Source organism: Apteryx rowi, unplaced genomic scaffold (genome assembly GCF_003343035.1).
Source record: "Apteryx rowi isolate R43461 unplaced genomic scaffold, aptRow1 scaffold_331, whole genome shotgun sequence".
NCBI lineage: Eukaryota > Metazoa > Chordata > Aves > Apterygiformes > Apterygidae > Apteryx > Apteryx rowi.
Window position 1 is genome coordinate 469,172 of NW_020449764.1, and position 22,195 is coordinate 491,366.

At 45.5% G+C, this 22,195-nt stretch overlaps 2 protein-coding genes across 4 annotated transcripts; both read left to right on the plus strand.

The window, feature by feature from the left end:
• Positions 1–10,824: 10,824 nt before the first annotated feature.
• GIP (gastric inhibitory polypeptide) lies at positions 10,825–15,608 on the plus strand. Its single transcript, XM_026071892.1, has 4 exons — positions 10,825–10,898; positions 11,933–12,079; positions 12,407–12,538; positions 15,512–15,608. Exons 1-4 carry the CDS (start codon positions 10,825–10,827, stop codon positions 15,606–15,608), a joined length of 450 nt encoding a protein of 149 aa, XP_025927677.1.
• A 1,953-nt stretch (positions 15,609–17,561) lies between these two features.
• On the plus strand, positions 17,562–21,931 carry SNF8 (SNF8, ESCRT-II complex subunit). 3 transcript variants are annotated; one of them, XM_026071836.1, is made up of 8 exons: positions 17,590–17,693; positions 18,068–18,118; positions 18,753–18,891; positions 19,392–19,496; positions 20,229–20,301; positions 20,773–20,914; positions 21,134–21,208; positions 21,686–21,931. In XM_026071836.1, exons 1-8 carry the CDS (start codon positions 17,640–17,642, stop codon positions 21,821–21,823), a joined length of 777 nt encoding a protein of 258 aa, XP_025927621.1. In that variant the 5' UTR covers positions 17,590–17,639; the 3' UTR covers positions 21,824–21,931. The 3 variants fall into 3 exon arrangements, with proteins under 3 accessions (XP_025927623.1, XP_025927621.1, XP_025927624.1); XM_026071838.1 differs by lacking the exon at positions 18,753–18,891 and having other exon boundaries at positions 17,562–17,693; XM_026071839.1 differs by lacking the exons at positions 17,590–17,693; positions 18,068–18,118 and adding an exon at positions 18,125–18,367.
• Positions 21,932–22,195: the final 264 nt, after the last annotated feature.

Sequence of the window (22,195 nt, forward strand, 5' to 3'; positions counted from 1 at the left end):
CGCTTCGTCCCTCCGTGTGGCATCAACGTGACGTGAAACGTTACATTTCCGATTTTTTTTTCCCCTATTATTTTATTTTTATATATATATATTTTTTGCTCAGCTTCGAGGAAGAGCTGCACAGAGAATCTGTTAGTAAATAAATCTGATGCTACTCAGAAATCAGAAGTTGTGCAAGTTTTAAACAGATGCACACACCCAAAGACATCCGCGTGTGGGTGCTGCAGCTACCCAGGCGTCTCATTCAGAGGAGCGATAAAAATTCTGCAAAATGGTAATTGAAAGCAAAGGGTATTTAGCTTTCCCTCCTGGATCTGATCTAGTCTCTGTTGTCCCGGGATCTTTGCTTTTAAAACCTGTAGATGCTGCTCACCAGGGAAAGTTTGGTTTCCATCCTTCCAGCTGCATTATTTGGCTCTCCTAAAAGTACCAAACTAAATTAGCCAGAGGAGGTTTTGCAGGAGAGCTGCTGTGCCCCTGCGCAGGTTTCTAAGGCTTTCAGTGTGTGATCCACACTCAAAACTCACAGGTGAAAAGAAGAGGGCAAGGAAATTTGGAAATGAATTTGCTGCAGCTCAGAAAGTGCACTTCGAGTCCTCCCTGCCTGAAAACTGGAACATCCACCTACTTCCACTGCTCCATGTGTCACAGGCAAACAAGTTAAAATAAATGATCCCCACTCTGCCTCAGCTCTATTTCTAATCTTGACCATAATGCTTTTGTTGTTGCTGTTTATTGGTTTACCGAGCACCTTCCCCATGTAACCTAATCCTTTGCAATAATGAAATCAAGGAAACCAACCTTTAAAAAAAAAAAAAAAAAAGCACCAAACAAAGAGGGAAGTCTTCAATTTAGATGTGAAACAAGAAGGACTATCAGTCAAGCTCCTGCCCCTCGGTGGAGCATTCCAGATGCAAGGTATTTAGAGAATGCAAACAGCAGAGGCTCAATCATTGATCTGCTGGGGGGGGGGGGAGCTGCCCTCCTCGGCCGCTGGGGCGGGGTGGGAGGGGGCTGCCTGCCCGCCCAGCGCCCTCTCCCCTCGCCCGCCTGGGGCAGAGGCCAGCGAGCCCTGCCGAGCCCYCTGCAAGGGGAAACCTTTCTCCTCCTGCAAACGTAAGGGCTTTGCAAAGCCAAAATGCACCGGGAGGGTTGCAGCGAGGGCACTGCTAAGCAACAGTTTGCACCGAGATGCTGTCAGTTTGGAAAGCATGTGTGGCCTCTTTCCTCCCCCAGGACTTTCTTAAACAGGGCTGCGCTTTTAGAAATTGCTCTGAGCGGTTGATTTGTTTGTCTGGGCTTACAAACATTTTCAAATTTGGTAGTATCCCACTCTTGCATCAACATCAATTTGTTTATGATTTTATACAAAAAAATCTGATTTTGGCAAAAGTTTGTTTTTTTCCCATAGATATAAATCCTTGAAGCAGGCAGAAATGTTCTGATTGAGCTCTGACAATTTATCTACAAATCCAAAAAACAGTTGTTGCCACTTAGGTGCTTAGGAAAATTTGTTAAGGTACAAGGCTGAAAGGGAGTGGCAAATAATGCATTTGAGATTTCAGTGAACTGTGGGTTCCATACAAAAGGGCGTAATTCCTGCAGTCTGTTGAAGTATTGTTGTTGATTTGACTCAGAAAATATCTAAAATAGAAATAAGCTTTATGACAGAGTAGTGGTAAACTAGAACAGATTATAATCTGTAATTTTTCTGCCAGTTGTCATTTGAATCTTTCTTTAATTTGTTTTTGTTTTTGTTTTTTTTTAATTTCTGGTGATACCACTAATGTTTAATTTTGACAAATTTAAAGGTGTATTTAAAAACCCTAGAAATTCTGGAAATTTTTCAGTTTCAACAGTTTGAAAGTAGGTGTTAATTACTATCAAATAAATATATGTTGAAAGTTTTCAGTAAAATACATAGATCATAAAGCAAAAAAAAAAAAAAAGAATTTTGTTTTCACAGAATCTGTTTCAATTATATCTCAGCTAGCAGAAATTATCTGAAATCAGAGCAAGCCTGTATATAAAACACAGGTGAGAATTCAACAGAATAAGAAGAGTGAGCATTACAGTGGGGAAATATTTTCTTTTACTTAAGTGGAATCACAGTTTAAACCCCCTTTTGTTCACTTTTTATTACATGGAAAACATTCATGACTGGAAAAAAGAAGCTCCTATCCGAGAAGGTCCCGCTGATTAAAGCGTATGTTGACAAATTTGTTAAGAATCAAACTGACTGGGAAAGTAACAGTTTGCTTTAAAACAAAATTCAGGTCTGTGCTGGATTTTGGGAAATTCCCCTGGTTCCCTGTGCATTTGCAAGGCAGCCTTTGCTTTTAAACCCAGCTGGGCTGGAGCTGGGGCGGACGGGGCGCCCGCAGCCCCAGCGAGGCGCTGGGAGCTGGGAAATGCCCCTCTGCTCCCTGCCAGGGCACCTCGGCCAGCACCAGGTGGGAGGCTCCAAAGCAGCAGAGCTGAAGATGGAAACGGTTAAAGCTGCAACTTTCTCGAAGATCTGGATGTTTCCTAAACATTTTAGTGCTTCAGTTAAAAACAAAGCAAATACTCAAATGGAGCCTGGCTTAAAATAATCAAGTCACATCTTGAAAAATCCTTTAGCTGTGGTGCTAAAAGTTGGAGTCTCTTTAAAACCAAAACAAGAGAAAACCACAGGCAAACAACTATTTTCTTCTCCTCTCTACTTGTGTGTGTTTGCTATTGCTGCCCTTGCTGCGGCGCAGGGTGGTCAGCTTTGGTTTTGCCTCTGCTTGGTTGCACTTTCCAGGTCTCCTAGACCAGAAAACTGAATTCTCTGTTTGGGCTTGTGCACATGCAAAGAACTGTTCGAATTGAAAMAAAACAAAGCTGCTTTGCATTTACATTTTTTCATAATGGAAATGGTCTTGTTCACCTGGGGGGCTGCAGCCCACTGCTTTGGGCAAGCGGGAAACTCACAATGCAAAGAAAGAAAAAAGCTCATTGGAAAGAGCCCTGTAACTGCGTTGTTAGTATAGTCTCTTTAATTTTCAATTTTCCCCGAAATGAATATGTAACAACTTCCTTGCAGCACACCTTCCTAACCTGAAACTTTACAGTTTTTCTTGCTCAGAATCACTTGTGAGGAGTTGGGCAGATAGCAGTAGCAGCCATCCTTCCYGTGGATGGCTTGAACGATGGTGGAAAGTTTTGGTCTTGGTACAACAATAAACTAAATTAATGCAGTTCAGAAAGCATCTTGGAGGACGACTTCTGCCGTTGCTGAACTCCCCCTGACCTTATTTCACGTAGCAGCTGATCTTCTGAACCCCCCTGCAACCATTCTCTGCACTTATAAAGCACAGATTAAATGTTTTCCATCCAGTGACTTCAGGTATTTGTATCAGATTTCCCTCAGGCTGAAATGAATGCTTTTATATCAGATTTATACCACATGAGCACAAATATGGGGGCCCTATAATTGCCAGTCACCATTTAAATCCCCCACAGAACGGAGGGTTCACCACCACTTAGTGCTCCTCTTCCCTCCCCTTTTTAACCTCCCCGTAGCGCGAGGCAGCGAAAGGCTCAGTCATTAATGCCTTTCCATTTTCATCTAATTCATCATACCCCAAATGATCGTATCCTGGGAGGTGGCAAACTGTGGAGCAAGTTTGCTGCTGCGGGTCGCTTTAAAAATATAGGTCATCTCACAATCTAAACCTTGAACCGTGTCCCCCAGGCTGTGCCGTGGCACCGGCACTGCTGGGCTGCGGGAAAAGCGATGGCGGGAGAGCAGCGAGGGCACGGGATGGAAATAATTTCGCGTTACTGAACCGGCCACTTGGGCGGACGCCTTCCCGTGGACTGTGTTGTCTAGTTCCTCGTCCTGCTGGTACATACTTGGGATTTATCGGGACTGATTATTTCCTCTCCTTGCCTGCAGCTCCACTGCTCTAATCTCTCCAGCTGTTTAGTTCTGGCTCTATCTTTGCTCAAAGAGGGAATAAAGCGTGTTTTTCACATCAAGATAGCTGTCGCAAGGTGAAGTGCTAAAAGGACACAGCACAGGTAGTTTTAAGGCTATAGCAAGTCGAGATCATCTTTGCACYCTCTCGAAGCAGCAACAGCACTCAGCTACACAGAGGTAAAAGTTGCAATGGTGGGATTTTTACATCGACATGGTTCTGTGGTCAAAATAAATCTTTTATGCATTGAAGTTACAGCTGCTACTATGGGCTTTTTGTTACAGCAGTTATTGTGCTATATGATGTAGGTCCCTGCTCCCAGGGGTATATGATATGCATTTAAAAAAAAWTAAAAATTAAAAAAAAAAAATCAGCAGAGAGTGGAATATACCGACATCTATATTCTCTGTGTTTTGTGGTTCCCATTTTKGGGGATTTTTCAAAAGCAATGGCAACCAGGGAGGGTCTGAAACAGCCATACCAGCAAGGTGAATTAGTCAAGAACAACTGCTGGAGCCTCAAAAGGCCCTAGGGTTTGTTTGCAGTTGAAAGGGAGTATTGGCATTTAAAGACATATCTGGTATTTTGCCATTGTGAAAAAACCTGTTCCGTCCCTGCAAGCACTGCAGGGGAAGCAGGTTTGAATCCAAAACAGAGGCTGGAGCGATGTTCCCCACTCAAAAGCTTTCCTGTGAACCTAGGCAGAAYGTCACTTATGTCCCCATGCAGCTCAACTTGAATGTTGGACAGGTTTAAGCACAAGGGATGCGACCGGGAGCCAGGCAAATCCTCGCTGCCTTCAGCTAGATCCAAAGCTGCCTTAGCCGCCTTTTGGTAAGTCTGAGCTTCTTGGCAGAGTCCTGGCAACTGGGAGCAGATGTGTTATTTCCCATCCTGACAGCACAAACCTTTGGTGCTTGAGATAGAAAAGACCTACCTGCGTTAGCCAAAGCTGCGAGCGGACAGCGAGACCCCAGGCAGCCCCAGCGGAAGGCTGGACRTGTGTTGTAGAACCAGGGTTGGGATAAAGATGTTGGTATTTAGAGAACTAGTGCTCAGCCAAGATGCAACAGGATAAGTGAGAAAAAAGCACGTGAGGGTTACTTACCTCCTCTGCAACACACCATTGCTGGTATTTCAGGGAGAGAAATAGCCCCAAAGAAAGCTTTGAGCCTCTTTCCCTTTGGCAGAGGCAAAGCTGCATTGAGGACAGAATTGGTCCCGAGTCAGGATTAGGGTTTGAAAGATACTCTAACGCTCGCCATCTCGGTGAGAGCACAGGGATGAAAAACAACTCAGAAACCCCTCCTTCCTCCCTCCCCATGATCTGAGAAGTAGAACGAATGCTAATGCTGAGTGGCCATAGCTGGATATGATTAGGAACCGCCGCTCGCCCTCACCCTTAAACCCCCCCGGGAGCAGGCAGTGGGACTTTCACCTGGCACRCTCAGCTGCTGAAATCCTCTGGCAGAACGGAGGTGCCCTGAGCAGAGCCCTGCAAAATGGGACCCCAACAGGGCTGCTCCCAAGAGAAAAGGAAAATGTTGTTCACCGCATCCACGGGGAACAGGACAGTGGCATAAACTGTGCTCATGAAGGTGGGATGTCAGARCTAAGTGCTGTAAGAGATTTCTTAGGAAGTTTGCAGCATGCTTTTAGGAGTGAATTAGACTCTTGTCTGTTCAGTATGATTTAAGTAGAGCTGATCCTATGTGGAAGGAGGAGAATGAACAGATGACCTGTTAAGGTCACTTTCAGCCCCATTTTCCGTGATTACAGAGACATCTAATACTTGAAATGCTTTGAAATCAAAGTTGCCCTTGAGATGTTTTGGTGTCTCAAAGCAGACCAGGAGCACTGTTTCAGTAACACAGCTGTGATCTTCCCAAAGTATTTCCAAATTCCTGAAACACTGACTCCTCAGGTCAGGTCTATCGCTGAGACACGGAGAACTCGCTCTCCAGGCGCTGCGCGGTAGCGTGGGGTGAAACAGGGCAGCCGCAGCTCTCCTCACTCTTCTACTGAGTTTGCAGGGAAACAAATGTAAGTGCTGCAGCTGGGTGAAACCTAAACTGAAGTGTTCTCTGTCCCAGGCTGGGGACGCAGCTGAAGCTTGTGAAATGACTCCTGTTATGAGAGAACGTAGCACACAACGAATAATGCAACGGGGGAAGCGTTGTTGTAGCTCTGATGGTCAAAGGCTAGAGAAGGGCAAGGTCTGCGTCTTTAATTAGCCCCTCTGTTATGCTGGGAAAAGCAGATGTGGGTATGTAGCCCTTCTTCAGGGCAGCGCTTCACTCTTAGGCTCTAGACTTTGCAGACCTGATTTGGGAGGCAAAGCTTAATCATTTTGGGCATTGATCTGTGGATAYCACACAGATAGAATGAAATTCAGGCAACACCATGTCTCTTTGGAAATACTTTTGTATATCCGTTTGGGTTTTTTTGTTTGAAAGATTGTGAGAAATTTTAGAGCAATGCTGCAGTCCAAATTGGATCATGAGCAGATGCCCTGAAATAACCATAACTGTGAACGGTAGGTCAACATTTAATGTTGCTGGATATTTATTTCACTCTATTAACTTTGTATCCTACAGAGGCACTTAATGAGGGGAAAACAAATAGGGTGCACTTTGGAGAAACAAGATATCTGAGTTGGCTGGGAGTGAAGTACCCAGAATACATATAATAAAGCAACCAGGATAAACTATTCCATTTTATTGATTAGCAGCTGGGCTGCGAGTGTAAATTGGCTACTTGTAACTATTACATTGCATCATTTATTACAGCAGGCGCGATGCTTGCTGCGTGGGTGAAAGCCTTTGGCGATCCTGGGGTGCTTGTGTGGTGCTGGTTACAGGACTGAGCTACGTGTCAGGTAGTTCCTGTGAAAGTAATAATTACTCCCTAATCGCACTAAAGTCTTAATCTGCCCTAACAATGTCCTCTGATACTTTATCTTAATGCAGTATAGATGCAACGCTTTCTGTCTGAGAGGCGGGTTCTGCTGGGCAGTTGTGTAACTAGAGAGCAGCAAGAGCTTTCCTTTGCCAGCGCTGGAGAAAGCTAGATGCGTGTTAATTCTGTGCTCTGCATTTTACTGGTGTACGAATACTGGTAGTGGTTGAAACAAGTCTGTATCTGATAGTGTGTCATAGCAGCACTTCTCAAAACATCAGACAAGCACTTCTTAGAAAGAGGCTTCAAAACGGACAGCCTTTATACGGGGAGACATACCCTGCCGGGCTGGAAGCGCTAGATTGCCGTACACGTTACGGGCAAGATATGTCAGGGCACAGTGCCAGCGCAGCGAAACCCTCTCCCACGGTGCAGCCTGTGACACCTTTCAATTTTGCCATTATTACAGCAGCTCCACCACACGCTGCTTCTTGCGCAGCCCGGTTAACCAGAAACCCCACTTCGCTCACACACAGATCTGCGATGCAGCTGAGCCAGCACCAATCTGGGCAGCTGTGAACACACATCCCTCCTCCGCCCAGGTGCGCTGGGTTACGGCTCCTAGCAGCTCGTCTGAACTACACGAACAAATGCTGGCAGACCAGAGGGGAAGGCTGTAACTTGGATAACCTCCTGCAAAAGCTCCGACAGCCCCAGGGAACTGAACCACGGCTGGGGCTGTATTCTGCAAATCTGCACCATCAGCCACGGGCAGTGTTTCATTTTGGTAATAATGTGCACGGAGCTCAGCTGGTGGGTCAGGCTGGTACAAAAAAAAAAAAAAATCAATTTCTGCTCCTTCAGGAGAATTAACCTGTGTGTGAGGGGGATCCTGGAGTACCGGCTCCACACCTGAGAGCAGCCAGGATTCACAGATCACTAGAACAGCGAGTTTGCCATTACAATAGCCAGCAGCATCAGAATTTAATGGACCTGGCGCTCCTCCCAAACAGTCCTGGGATAAATCAGACAGGTCAGATGCTGGAGAAATCCTTACCAGGCACGTAGTCATGGCAGAGCTTGTGGAAGTGGCTTTACCCTTTGCACTCGCTGAATTCTGGCATGATCAACATCTGGGGCACATCTGCCCTCCCGCTGTGCCAGGGGAAGGAGAGGTGGTGGTCCCAGTGACACGTGCCCCCCAGCCAGTGGCCGAGCCCCGCAGAGAAAGCGCTCTGTCGCTCGCTCCGAGCTAACCCGGCTGCCCCTCCTGACCACTCTCCCATCGCAGCCCTTGAGCACGCCTAACAAGGATGCGAGTTCTTGGCTTTAGCAAAGTTACTCCTACTTCATAGCTAAGAGAGAGGAGGAGCAGTCTGGATCTCCCCAAAATGAGATTTGCACTTTGCAAAAGAAAAGAGGGAGATCAAGGAAGTTTTTACCAGTGGAAAGAGGTGCTACATGGAATTAAGTCTTAGACCAACGCCATATGTATTATGCCCACAATACACGTCCATCCTTGATTTCGTGATATAGTAATGTGTAATTGCCATTAATGTAAACATATTTTAAAAGGTTATTTTCCTGCTCTGCAGGTCAACGGACCTAATGAAGCAGATCTAAGTGGGTTTGAATTGCTTTGATTAGGTGCTTGATTTCCTGTTTACTTCATGGAAGTGGGTTTGGTCCCTCACAGCTAATATATATAAAGGCTCTGAAGGGTCTCCTCTGAGCACCAGAACCAGCTGAAATCTTCTGGGCAGCTTCAGAGGAGCAGGAAGGTAAGAAGCTCGGCATCAGTCTCTTTCTTTTTTAATTTTTATTCTTTCTCCTAAGCTTACAGTGGCAGTGAAYAGAGTTTGAGAGTATCAGATAGTAGATGCAGCAGAGCAGGAACAACCTGTACCTTTGGCTAAGCTTCTTCCAAAGTGGCAGAAGACTAGTAATTATCTTGTTAGGTTTGGCAGAAAAGCGTTGAAGCTGCGTACATGTGATGCTGTAAAGGGAAAGACCGTTATTTCAGAGGAGACTTCAGTACACAGGAAATATCAGGGTGGGATCTGTGCCTTTAAACATGTGCTACAAAGGGAAAAAAGGTGAAATTGGTTCTCAGTTGTTCCTTGTGTCCTGCCAGCTATGGATAAAATAGGGATAATGCTTCTTCCAAAGCAGACAGTATTGCACAGGGGAGCTAGAAAACCTTCATGTTGCAAAGCTCCCCACAGCAGATAACGCTCCTCCAGGGCTGCTGTGGAACAGGTCAGCAAACTACCGTTTGTGAAGTTGTCAAATTCTGGGATCAAAAGAGCAGAGGTACCTCGGCAAGTCCTGTGCCGGTCAAGGACAGCAGAGCTTGACTACTCCATTTCAGTGCCATTCAGGCAAAAAGGTCTTGTATTAATTCAGAACTTGTTTTTTGACAGTCTCTTAAAATTTGGACCTCTTTTCTTCCCTGTTTGGGTAAATTCATCATCATCAGAGAATGTTTTAATGAGCACTGCCCTCTTAAAATTAAGGTTATCACACATTTCCTCTCCTAGCTTCATAAATAATTACCTTAAGCACAATAATATTCTTCCACGACTTAGCTATTTCCAGATCCATTGTCATACCCATCGTTATATTATATCATCAATATATGCAATGAAAAGCAAATAGAAGTTATTTAATCAGTTATTTAATCATGACACTTTTTCAATTCTCATTTAAAATATTCTTTGGCTTTTTGTATAATGGAATTTACTTTTGCTGTTAGCACACTGTAAGTATTTATCTTTTATTGTTTTAGCTAAAAGTATTTTAGGGATTTTTGCCAATGTTCACAGAATATTACACCTTTGCTTTTAGGAGTATTCATYTGATCTTGATGTATCTGAGATAATGTAATGCATTTAGTATTTTTTTCACTTAAGAAGGGCTGAAAACATTTGTAAAAATGTCATAGCTTTCTAGAAAGTGTCTTAATTATGAACAACATTCAGACTCCTACTTTCTGTAAAATAATAATAAAGGCTGTTGTAAGAGTACAAATAGCTACTTATATGAGTAAAGTTACATTAATGCATAAACAAATTTTTGAAGGATGGGATACCTGAGTCCTGATCTAGCCCTGTCCTTTTTGTTACTGTATTATTCTTGTTAATAGCAACTCTCCATTGCAATGCAATTTCCAGAAATATCTATAACGAAAAGTGAAAAACAATAAAATATATCTATGAGCCATGATAAAAACCAATTTTGTACAGAGTTTGTAGAGCTGGGATAGTAATTAAAAGATCTCAAATGTCCACGGGCTAGTGAGCTGAACTGTGGACACGAGGACTAGGAACAGCTTGAAACTAATAAATCTTGGGATCTGATCCTGTCACTGTCCATGGGATATTTTTCATAGTTGATACTCACCGGTTTTGGCTCCAGTCTCTCCTTAAGGCATTACCTCTCTCAAGAGAAAAATCTCCCAGAAATTAGATCAGCCTCCTAAATCCCGCAGAACTGTAGCGTGGGACAGTCGAGATGCCACRCTACTCCCGCTTGCTACTGAACTGCCTGATCCAAACGTACACTCCCTTTCACATACTTAAGGTTGAATCAACCCTTAAAGCACAATGAGGCACCAACAGGGTCAGCTTGTAAACATGGAGGAAGACAATGTCCTTGCCTCAAGGAATGTGCAACCCACAATGAATTTGATGGTTACAATAAAAGTATAGGGAACAAACATTAAAAGACACCAGGGCAGGAAAGAGCATTGGCATTGAAAAAGCAATTTAACTGGCAATGGCAGAGGGGGGCTTTGTAGGATGGAGAAGGCTGTTCCAAGCACGGGGACCAAAGAAACACGTTTACAAGCACAGACGCGTGCCTAACCACTGCACATCTTTCTGGGTTTACTTTCCTGTCACTTATCTGTCCCCATGCTTTATAGGGGCCAGACATCTGAATTGCTTTCTACTTTTGAACCAAGAAACAAGCCAAGAAAATGAAGTCTTTGAAAGTTCTCTCTCTGCTTTTTGCCTCTCTGAGCCTTGTTTTGATGGAAGAGAATGTCTCAGGGTAAGTGTTTAGGAACAGCCCACAATGCATTTTGAGCCTTTTCCAACTCCCCACTGCAGGCAAATGGACTCTTTCCATTGGCATCTTGGTAAMCGGGTGAGAACATCAGTCCTCAGGTAGATCTTGGATAACAGACAGCCAAGTGTACAGAGATGAGCAAACGATAAGAGAGATATCAAACTAAAGCCCTGAGCCTTTCAGTCAGAGCCAAGAACTCCCAGGTTCTACAAGCTTCATGGCTTGGGGTTGGGAGGAACAGGCTGGATGTCAACCAGGTTGGCTGGGAACTAGAAACGAGATGTAATTGTCTCACATGAATGAGGCTAGGGGGCACCCAGTATGTGGAGGCATTTGAAAATATGACCAATAATATAAAGTAGGCACATAATGAAGACTTCCCCTCTCTTCTTGACTCCATGAAATTTCTGAGAGGATCCAAAAGAATCCTTATTAGAGCAGTAAGAGTTGCTGCAACTCCAGACAGTAGTAGGAAAAAAGAATCAGCCTTGGTATCCTTTTGTTAACTTAAGTGGCCATCAACTATGTCTACACTGACAGGCCAGCACCGGTATCAAGGTCGGACCTTGTCTCCTGCCATCCAACTTTTAGGCTCTCAAGGACACAGGAAGAAGTTCCCTTGGCCCTAGGTCTGCAGCTCACTAGAGAAGGGAGCCTGAGTGGACTTGGTASCTTAGCACTGAGTCAAACTTCCAGTCCGTGTGAATCAGGCAACGGCAGGGAAGACCATGTCCAGACTATCAGTAAATAACCCAAGCTCAGCTCCTCCTCTGTAGTTGAATCTGAGCTGCAGTTGGGTTAGCAGCCAGCAAAATGGATGAGACACGTGCTAGCCCATTCTCTAGCCATCTCTGCACTTTACAGTGCAGGAATGGTCACCGGTACCAAGAGGGATTAAAACTGATTACAAAACTTTGCTGACTATAGCAGCTACACGTGGAAGTCCAAGCAAAAGTCTGTGTAGAGTTTGCTCCCCACCTGCGCTGGACTCACTTGTGTCTGTGCTCTTACCCTAGTGTAAGTACAAGGAGTCCCAGTGCCAGAGCAGTGCAGAGGCGCTACTCTGAGGCCACGCTGGCAAGCGATTACAGCCGCACGATGGATAACATGCTGAAGAAGAACTTTGTGGAATGGTTGCTAGCCAGACGAGAGAAGAAAAGCGAGTAAGTGTGTAGACTTTCAGGGCTCCTATGATCCAAACTTGAGCTGTCATCAACCAACTGATGGCTACAAAAGAACATAGAGCCGAGGATATTTTTCTTGGACTGCAGCAGTGATTCTCTGGGGACTTGTTTTTTCTTTCTTTTAAGCCCTAAAAATGTTTCTTCTCTGTCGGCAAACAGCACAACTATCCCACTACCTATCCAAACCACCTTCTTCTCTGGCTGCTGGTAGATGGAATGGGAGGGAGCTGAATTTTGTGGAAAAGCAGCATTTTAGCACCCTCTTGTGGCATTCCAGGCTGATATCTTCCAATTTTGCCTTTCCAGCAACATCATTGAACCATACAAGAGGGAAGCTGAGCCACAAGTATCAGCTGTGAATGGCCAAAGCCTGGACCTGGGCACCCAGGAAGCCAAAGACTTCTTTGCCTGGCTTCTAAAAAACAAGAAAAATCAGAGGTGAGATCAGAGAACAGAAAGAGAGAAAAACTGTGATTGCATGGAGGGAGAGGTCCCCCAGGGTTTATGTGGGGATATTTTGGGGCAGGAATCAGTGCCAACAATGTCAGCATGGGGAGGGGGGAAGATTTCCATTTCAAAAGGAAATTTCATATTTTGAAACTCTGCCTCATGAGGGAGGAAAAGAACAAAGACAAAAAGTTTCTAAATTTTTAAATGTCTCACAAAATGCACATTTTGGAAAACATGGGGGTGGAGGGGTTCAGGGGGTTCTGGTTTTAGAAATGTCAGAATAGCCTCATCAACTCCATACTCCGATAAGGTCAAAGCACTATCTTTTGACAAGGCTGAAGCACATGCATTCCTATAACATGCTAACATCACCGTAACGGTGAAGCCAAAATGAAGTGTTTTGAGCTAATCAAAACAAAGCCCTTTCACCTTATCAGAAGAAGACCTTCCAGTGGAAAAATGAGATGGGATTGATACATTTTCTATCAGACATTTTGATTTGATCAAATCCACCCACAGGGGAAAAAAACTATTTCACTGAGAACGTGATAACCAGTTAAAAACAAACAGTTTTTTCCTCATATCACTGCTATAAGCTCACCTTACGAAAACCCTGTCATCTAAACATGAAACCATACAGGAGAGAAGCCTGAGTGACCGAAGAAAAATTTCCCAGTTTGTTTCTGACCTGTGCCTTTTATTGGCTATTTTGCAACTCGGTCAACCTGGACATTTAGATAGATTCTTCCGCTGTGTCTACCCAGCTCGCAGTAATGATGGCGATAAGAGCTAGCTTTGAACAGGTACCTCTCGGCAAGGTAAATGAGTCCATATGGAGCTCTCCGCCGCTGCAGCTAGAGCGCCTTCGTTTCCCAAGCCATCTGGCTGCGAGCACACTTGTGCATCGCAGCGCTGCCGCTTTGTGCTGTGTCAGCATATCCACAGCCTGTCAATGGCCCGTTTCACCTCCCCCAGTCTTAGCTTATGGCACAAATGTTCGAAAAAACAAATTGCGTGCTTTAGTCCAAATACAAATCTGTTCTCAGATACATTCTGTATTTAAAAAAAAAAAAAAAAACACATATAAACGAGGGAAACATTTCCTTTCTTTAACATGAAGGGGATTTTACAAAACCTAACAGGTTGCTATTGCTAAGTCCTAAAATGGTGGCACAGAGGAATACAGGCACTCACTGCACGCAGCCCACATCCTTCAGGCACAATTCTAGTGTCTCCTCGCAAAAATACTAAGTCTCTATCTACAAGGAGTCACGGGACAGTCATCTGGAACAAGTAGCTGGTGGCATTTGCAGCCTTTCACAGTCTTTGCATGCCAACTGCCTTAGAAACAAGGCGGGAAGGAAGAAATGACCCTGGGTGGGGGAAAGGAGCGCAGTTATGGTTCACAGAGGTGTTTCAGGCTGAGCACTCAGAAAATCAGACACCAAGAATTGCTAATCATACTGAAAATACAAAATCAAAGAAACCAGGGCTTTGAGAGATCTCAAGAGGTCATTTAGTCTGACCTCTGCTCCAAGGCAGGATCAACTCAACCTAAACTGTTCCTGACAGATGTTTGTCTAACCTGTTCTTACAAGGGGAAAAAAAGGGAAAACCTTTGATGCTAGAGATTAATCAGCTTAATTAGCCTCATTCTTTAAAAAAATTTGTTTTCTAGTGTCTCCCCTAATCTCCTTAATTGCAAATAAAAAATGTGACTTCCAAGGGAAAGTCCTTGGAAACAAAGACTTTCCTTTGTGAGTTTGGAGCATAGACGCTGCTTCACYCACGCTCTGCCATTGCTTTGAAGCCTTCCGGGTATATAAATGAACATGGGGTGCTGGGGAGTTGGGGGACAACTCCCCCTTGTGCCCCAAGCCTGACGGACATGCTCCCTGTTAGGCATCCCAAAGCTGTCAAGTCCAAGGCAGTGCTTTGTGCAAGGAGCTCATCGTGTCAAAAAGGGGTTAAAGCTCTTGTGAATTCCTTTGGCTACAGTTGGGGCAACTCCCAGCCATCAAGATTTCCCCGTATTCTTTCTTCCCCACTGGCACTTCTGTTTCACAGTACAGAAAAACTGTTACTAAAAGCAAAATGCCCTTTAATTCAAACAGTCTCTCACTGTTTATGGCTCTGCTGGGATGCTCAGGCAGTAGCAGAGGGACTTCTGTTAGGCAGGAAATAACTAACTTTGTCAGGCACCTAAGCGGCACCTGGAAGAAGAGGGTAGAGAAGACTAAAAGGATGTGGATCCATGTGGCACTAACTAATTCTTGATCTAGGCTGAGAAGCAGAGATTTTATACATGGATGTTTCAGAATATAGGGGGAGGAAAGGCTGCAGAGAGGAAAAAAAAAGGATGAAGTGATAAATTTAGTTAAGAATAACAGGGAGTACTGAAAAATAGGAAAAGAAGAAAATGCAGCCTCCTGACTGTGGAGATATGAAGCAGTGAAGGCAGAAGAGAGATGAACTGAGACAAGAGCCTGAGGTGTCTAATTTGAGTCAGGCTCAGCTGAGACCCAGGGCCCAATCGTAGCAGGAAGAGAGAGAGAAATCCTTCTTGCTCTCTTTTCTCAGAGCAGTTCATCCCTGTCAGTTCCTCCCCATTGACACTGGCACTGCTAGCTCTGCAGAACAGTCTCATTTCTCAAGCTCTGTGGGACAGACAGGAGCTCTGAACCCAAGTGTGAGATGCCCAGATTTTCTAGCAACAAAAAAACCCTTGAGAGTTTCACAGAAGGAAAGATGGAAGCAACTGGCAGTAAGCAGCAAAAAAGATAAAAAAGGAAAAGTTGCCAGGACCGACAGGCTGGTGAGCAATGCATTGAGTCAAAGATATAACAGAAAGAAAATAAAATGTTCCTGTGAACTTGGGGGTATTGGAATAAGCGGCTGTTACATTCTGCATTTGGATTGTTTTCTCTCCTTTGTATTTATGTCATGGGATATTTCTTGCAGTTTTACTTCTCCAGAAGGATCAGAAGATTTGAAGGATGTTTTGAGCCAGGAGTTTCTGACATGGCTGATTTCAGCTGATCTCTGCAGACCAACGTGAGTGGCTGTTCTACCTATTTCTGTTCTTAAAACATCCCTCAGATCCCTTCCCAGCACTGTACAAAGGCCCTGCCGCAAAGATGCTTGCTGCAGTGCTCAGTCAATGGGTTTAGGATTTCCATAGATAACCACTCGGTGCTGACACGGTGCAGCTCAACTGGATTAGTCTGGAAAGTTAAGAGCTCTGGCCAGAGTTTGGCTCTGCAAAGGTATCTTCCAGCCACCTTTATGACAAAGTGGGGAAAAACAGTTTTCAAATGATGACTGTCTAGAGAAGGGAGATTAGAAGAACTCTTTTCCCCTTGTTTTATGAGAAAAGGTGGTGTTTATAAAATGAAAAATGAAAAAACAGTGATATCAGACCACTTACAGGAAATACTTTTTCTGTGCATTGTACACTGCTACAAAAGGCATTCAGAGAAACATAACAAGAACTCAGGATGCAAAAGGTGCAGGGCAGGGCTACCAGGAGGCTCAAGGGAATGGAGAGCACATCTTATGTTTAGTCTAGTAAAATGAAGGCTGAGGACAAAGTCACCGTCTATAAACACCAGAGAGAGAGGGAGAAGAGCTGTTTACACTAACAGAAAAAGTTGGCACAAGAACAAAAAGGGATGAATTGACCATGGATAAATGTAGGTTGAAAATAAGAGGCAGATCTGTGCTATGGACAATTCCATGCAGAATGGTCTAACACAGTGTGCTGGCTGGCCAAACAGCAGGCCAGATAAAACAAATTACTGTTGAGCTCATAATGCAGTCTTTCTCTCAGATGAACGTCTATTTGCATCTCTCTTCTCTAATCAGTTTCTGATTTTCTCAAAACTTGAAGGTACTTACTAATAGGTACTTACTAACTTTTGAGACTTCTGTCTTGCTATCAAAATCAGCAAATGGGTTTGCAAGCTGTCAGAAAGGGGCAGTGGGTAGAGAGGGTGATAACATATGACTTCTTTCCCGTAGAAACCAAATTAAAATGGCTTAATGCAGTACTATAGGGATTCATATTTTTTTCTCCCACATCTGCTTCATTAGGACTCTATAACTCCAGGACCCTCCAGAGGAGCTGTCTCTTGATCCTATCCACAGATATGTCAAGGAGGAAGATATTTTATGTTCACTCTGTTCTGTGCATATTGTCCAATTTGCTAATGTAAGCAATAAAGAGTTTAGTCTGAAGCTGAAATAAGACTGATTTAGACTCAATTTGGGGACAGAATATAAAATACTGTATTAAAAAGTGTCCTTCCAAACAAGGCTCTCATAAGGCGCCTTGTGAGGGTCAATGAATTTGGTCTACAGATGACTGACCCATAACACAGATGCAGATCACAGGTGTTCCAGAGCTCAGGGCCTGCCACGGGGTGCTGACTTAACGAATGACGTGAGCATCAGCTGTGGATTTTCACAAACGTTCACCCCACACTGCACGTCCAGCAAACAAACCCTGACCAAGCCCTGGCCTCGCTAAAACCTTCTGCTGGTCCCCAAGCAGTTGCAAGGTCTCCTCTTCCCTTCTTGGGGGCCCAAAACCTCCCCAAATAGAGACTCACCCCCAACAGGGGGGGCCCAACCCCCCCAAACAAGGGCTCACCCACCTCTGAGGGGACCCAAACCCTCCCAAAACAGGGACTTACTCCACCCTGGGGGGCTGGAACCTCCCCAAATAGAGACTCACCCCCAAACCCCCCCCCAACAGGGACTTACCCCACCCCGGGGGGGGGGGCAAAACCTCCCCAAATAGAGACYCMMCCSCMCYCASSAGGSCCYWMCCYCCCCCMCCAARWAAGGRMTYCMCCYCSRGCGGGGCCTGAAGCGCTCGGTGGGCTCCCCCCGCCCCTCTGCGGCTACCAGGGGCGCTTGGGGAGAGTCCTCCGGCTCCGGTGCCCCGGGGAAGGGGCCGAGGGCGCGGGACCCTCCCGACATGGCGGGGCGAAGGCGCCCCCTCCCTCTCCCCCCCCGCAGGGCGTCACCGCTTCCTGTCGCGGGGCGATGACGTCAGGCGGCGCGCGGAGGGGCCGCCGCGGCCGGGATGCACCGGCGGGGGGTGGGCGCGGGCGCCATCGCCAAGAAGAAGCTCGCGGAGGTGAGGGGGGGGCGCCGGGGAGGGGGGCAGGTCCCCGCCGGGCCCCGGGGCTGGGGAACGGGCCCCACCGGGCCGTGGGCGGGGGGGTACCGGGCCCCGCTGGGCCGCTTTGGGGAGGGAAACCAGGCCCCACCAGGCCCATTTTGGGGGTAGCAGATTCCCCCACACACACCCCCGGTCCTGAGCGGGGGGTGCCGAGGCCCTGCTGGTCCCGCCTGAGGTGTCCCAGGCCCCCTCGGCCCCGTGGACGGGGAGGGGGGGGCGCCAGGCCCCCCCCCCACCGCGGTCCTGCCCCCTCTGCCGGTGCCCCGAGCCCCCCCGGCGGCCCCGCCGTGGGTCCCCCCCGTCCCTCACGCTTCGCTTTCCTCCCGCAGGCGAAGTACAAGGAGCGAGGGACGGTGCTGGCCGAAGACCAGCTGGCCCAGGTGGGAGAGCTGCCCCTGGCCCGGCAGTGCGGTACCCGCGGCGGCCCCAGCCCCGAGACTGGGTCCCTTTCGCTCTCCGCCTCGGTGTCCGGATGTAACGAGCGGCGTGGATAACGATGGCACCCGCTAGGTTGCTCCTCCGTCAAAGGGCTGTAATGTTTGTGACGGATCCTTCTCTGCCTCCTCTCTCAGGACCCTCAGCAACATCTGTTTTACGTAGAGCAGTTTCTACCCCGTGCACATCACAGAGTAACTGCTGCCTCCCCTCTCAGCCTGTCTCTTGGTTCAAAGTAGCCCTTTGCCTTGCCTTATCTCCGCTGTGACCTGATAGTAGTTTGTATTCGGTGTTAAAATGTGCGCTTTGCACTGTGTGAATGCGCAATGTGAGTGTGCATTCAGTGTTAAAATGGAGAATTCTGATTTCATCAAGCAACTTTTTCTTGTTTCCTTTCTTTAAGACCACTGGGGCCATCCGCACTCAGTAGACAGCATGTCAGAGACCCTCATGTTCCTTGAGGACTGTACTTACTTAGTTTCTRGGGGGGGAGGGTATGTATATGATACGCTTAGGGAAAATATGCATTAAATTAGTGTTAAGACAGAAATGCTTCTTCTCTGCAATTGTCTCTTTCAGATGTCTAAGCAGCTGGATATGTTTAAGACCAACTTAGAGGAGTTTGCCAGCAAACACAAGCAAGAGATCCGTAAAAATCCCCAGTTTCGGGTCCAGTTCCAGGATATGTGTGCAACAATAGGAGTGGATCCTTTGGCATGTGAGGAACAGGCACCAGGGGTTTAATGAGCTCAGGGTTCATGTCCCCATTGTCATACAGTAAACATTTCTTGGGGAATCTGATGGAAGCTGTCCTTGAGGAAAGCTGATGGTATTTTGATTCTTGGGGTTTGTGAATTGGTGTAAAGGTCAAGGAAAAGAAGCAAGTACCTTGAGGTGCTATTTATTTCAAAGAGGGGAAAAAAGAGGTGGAGATTCCCAAAATGGAGACTGTTAATTGACAGGTCTGACAGTGCTCACAGGTCTTTGCTTACCTTAGGGGAAAAAACACTGTCCTCTGAACCAGACTTCTTGTTCTGTGTATTTCATGTCCAAGTCCGATATAGTCAATGATCCCTTAACCTCTTCTGTCCTGTTACTTCACAAGGTTACAGAGCCTGCAACTCTGCAAGGAGTAAGCAGGCTGTTTGGCACCAGTAACTGTTAAGGAAGGATATTTTTGCCAATGGTCTAATCACTTTCCCCTTTCTGGCTTTACAGCTGGTAAAGGATTCTGGTCAGAGATGCTGGGAGTTGGAGACTTCTACTATGAATTGGGTGTGCAGATCATTGAAGTTTGTCTGGCTCTGAAGCATAGGAACGGAGGTGAGGATCCCACTGTGTCTGGCTTCTAGGAGTTACAGAGAATGGAGAATACCTTTTCCCTCTGGAAAATGAGTCACCTCGGTCAGTGTTGTGTTCTTTACTAGATTCAGAAAGTGCTGAGATGACAGTTTTGTCTTCATTGCCCCTGAAAAGCCTTCTTGTTTTTACAACATGTTAAAGTTACATCACTGGTAATTAGCCAGGYTGGTTGGTTTCTGCGGAAATCAAACAACTCTGCCCTATTTAGATAATGAAACTGCAGTTYCCATTACCTTGGGGAAACATTAGTGATAAATGACAATCTTGAAGGAGTAAGGATTATGTCCCTGCTTTGAGCCTGACAGTAAGATTAAAGGATTACAGCAATATCCAGAAAAATCAAAATAGTAGTAAGTGTCTGATAAAGATACTGAATGCTCTTCACTCCAGAAAGACAATCTGAGACCAAGAATAGGCTACATCAAAACCAGGTGAAACTTGAGCATGATACWTTGGTGGGGGAGGGCAACAGCTGACTGCTGCATGTTAGTTCTAGAAACAGAAATGACAAGACACTTATCTTACCCACGCCTTGAAACTGGAAACAATGAAGAGCCACTTGTAAAATGTTAAGGCAGAGGTTAGCCGGTGGCAAACACACAAAGGAGACTTGACGACTCTTTCTTTTTTTTTTTTTTCTTTTTTTTTTTGCTATGCAGTAATACTTTCCTGTCCCCTTTTGTTGACTCTTAGGGCTGATAACACTGGAAGAACTTCATCAGCAAGTGCTGAAGGGAAGGGGGAAGTTTGCTCAGGATGTCAGCCAGTGAGTATCTGTTTTACAGGAAAGGGGAGTCAAGTAGCAGTCAGGGAAGAAAAGGGGGAATGATTGATCACAGCAGCACTTGAAGATGCTGCTGTTAACTGGATTCCAAATTTGATTTCTGACAAAGGAGCCACTTGTACGTGATCCACAATTAATGACTTCTAAGTGTGCTATTATAATTCTGTTAACCATTTCAGTTCAGAAAGCAGAAGTGTGCTTTCTCTGTAAGCCCTTAGGTGTTAAGGACTGTGTCTGTAATGCAAATCTACACTTCTGAAGAGGGGCATAGACATCTAGACTAATTCTAAATTGCTTTATAAAACACTTTTTCAGCTTTCATTACCTAGAGTTGCAGCAAGCGCTAAGGAGCTCCTAGCTTCTGCAATTCAGATCTTCTTTATTTACAGAATGTAGTGTGCAGTTCAAGAGAGGCTCTTGCTTTAAAGCCTTGCATTGACCTCTGCTTCTCAGGGATGATCTCCTTCGTGCAATCAAGAAGCTGAAAGTCTTGGGGAATGGCTTTGGGATTATTCCTGTTGGTGGAACATATCTGATCCAGTCTGTACCAGCTGAACTGAACATGGATCACACAGTCGTCTTGCAGCTGGCAGAGGTATTAAGTCAGGAGATTTTAAAATACAACCACTATGAAAGAATCTTATTGTTTCCATGACAGGAAACACATGGTGTAGAAAACAAATTCTAGCATGAACATGAATCTAGAACTTGAGCTGAGAGTAGATCAGGCCTGTAGGCACAACTGTTCACACTTCTCTAAACTACAAACTTAAGTCTTTACTGTGAGTATATGGTATTTTTCCTCTTGTTTCAGAAAAAGGGATATGTAACAGTCAGTGAGATCAAATCCAGTCTAAAGTGGGAGACRGAACGAGCAAAGCAGGTGCTGGTATGTATGAAGGTCTCTCGTGTACTGTGGGGTTAACTGTCAGTGTAGAGGGGCTGCTCCTGCAGCCCTGCTGCAGACACTTTAGTGGGGATGTGTGATCACAGCACGCATACATGGTCCGAAGCCAAGCTGGTAGACCAAAGGCAGTGTACATGCTGTTTCAGCATAGATTGAAGAAGCCAAAATCTTGGGTACAAACTCAGCAGCGGCAGATGACACCCCTGTGGCTTCACTGATTAACTCGGTTAAAAGCTTGAATCTTGTTAGCTCAGGTCCTGCATAAACATACTGCTGTAGCAGGGTGGGCGTGATTGGGTGCCTGAATTATACTCCCCAAGCTCAAGATGAACAAAAATAATTGTTGCCCAAATTCTACAACACTTCCTTACCCTAGGATAAATGTGAGATCAGGCCTCTACTATGAATGRCTTGTCAGCCATTTAGTTAAGTTTCACTCACAGTTTCCACTCTGTACAGGAACACTTGCTGAAGGAAGGAATGGCCTGGCTGGATACACAGGCAGCAGGAGACCCTCAGTACTGGCTGCCTGCTCTCTTTACAGAACTGTACTCTCAGGAAATCACTCCAGAGGAAGCCAAGGAAGCAATACCTTGACTGCTAAGTATTCTGTGCCTGTATATACTTCTTCTCATGAGGTTATTTGCATATCACCTGAAACACAGGGACAGTGGACTTTAAATAAAGTTTTCTAAAAAGCGTCTAGCTTGAAGAGTTTAATAGGACTAATTCATACTTGCTTACCTTTGAATGTTCTCCTGTGTTGTGGGTGGAAGTACCACCTCTGATTACAGACACTAATTACCTTGTCATAGCAAGAGGAAAACTATCTAGGCTGCTATTTCAACTGCAGTCTTGAAGGATGCAAATGTGAYTGTTTCTAAAGAATCTTGGAGCCAGCAGTGACACTTTTAAAGCAGCTGAGAAACTGTTCTGCAGTCCTCTTTGCTCTGTGAATGAGTCGTTGTT

Coding starts and splice junctions, on each gene's coding strand:
- GIP (XM_026071892.1), top strand. CDS start 10,825: ATGAAGTCTTTGAAAGTTCTCTCTCTGCTTTTTGCCTCTCTGAGCCTT. Junction 12,080..12,406: donor AGACGAGAGAAGAAAAGCGA/GTAAGTGTGTAG, acceptor TTGCCTTTCCAG/CAACATCATTGAACCATACA. Junction 12,539..15,511: donor AAAAACAAGAAAAATCAGAG/GTGAGATCAGAG, acceptor TATTTCTTGCAG/TTTTACTTCTCCAGAAGGAT.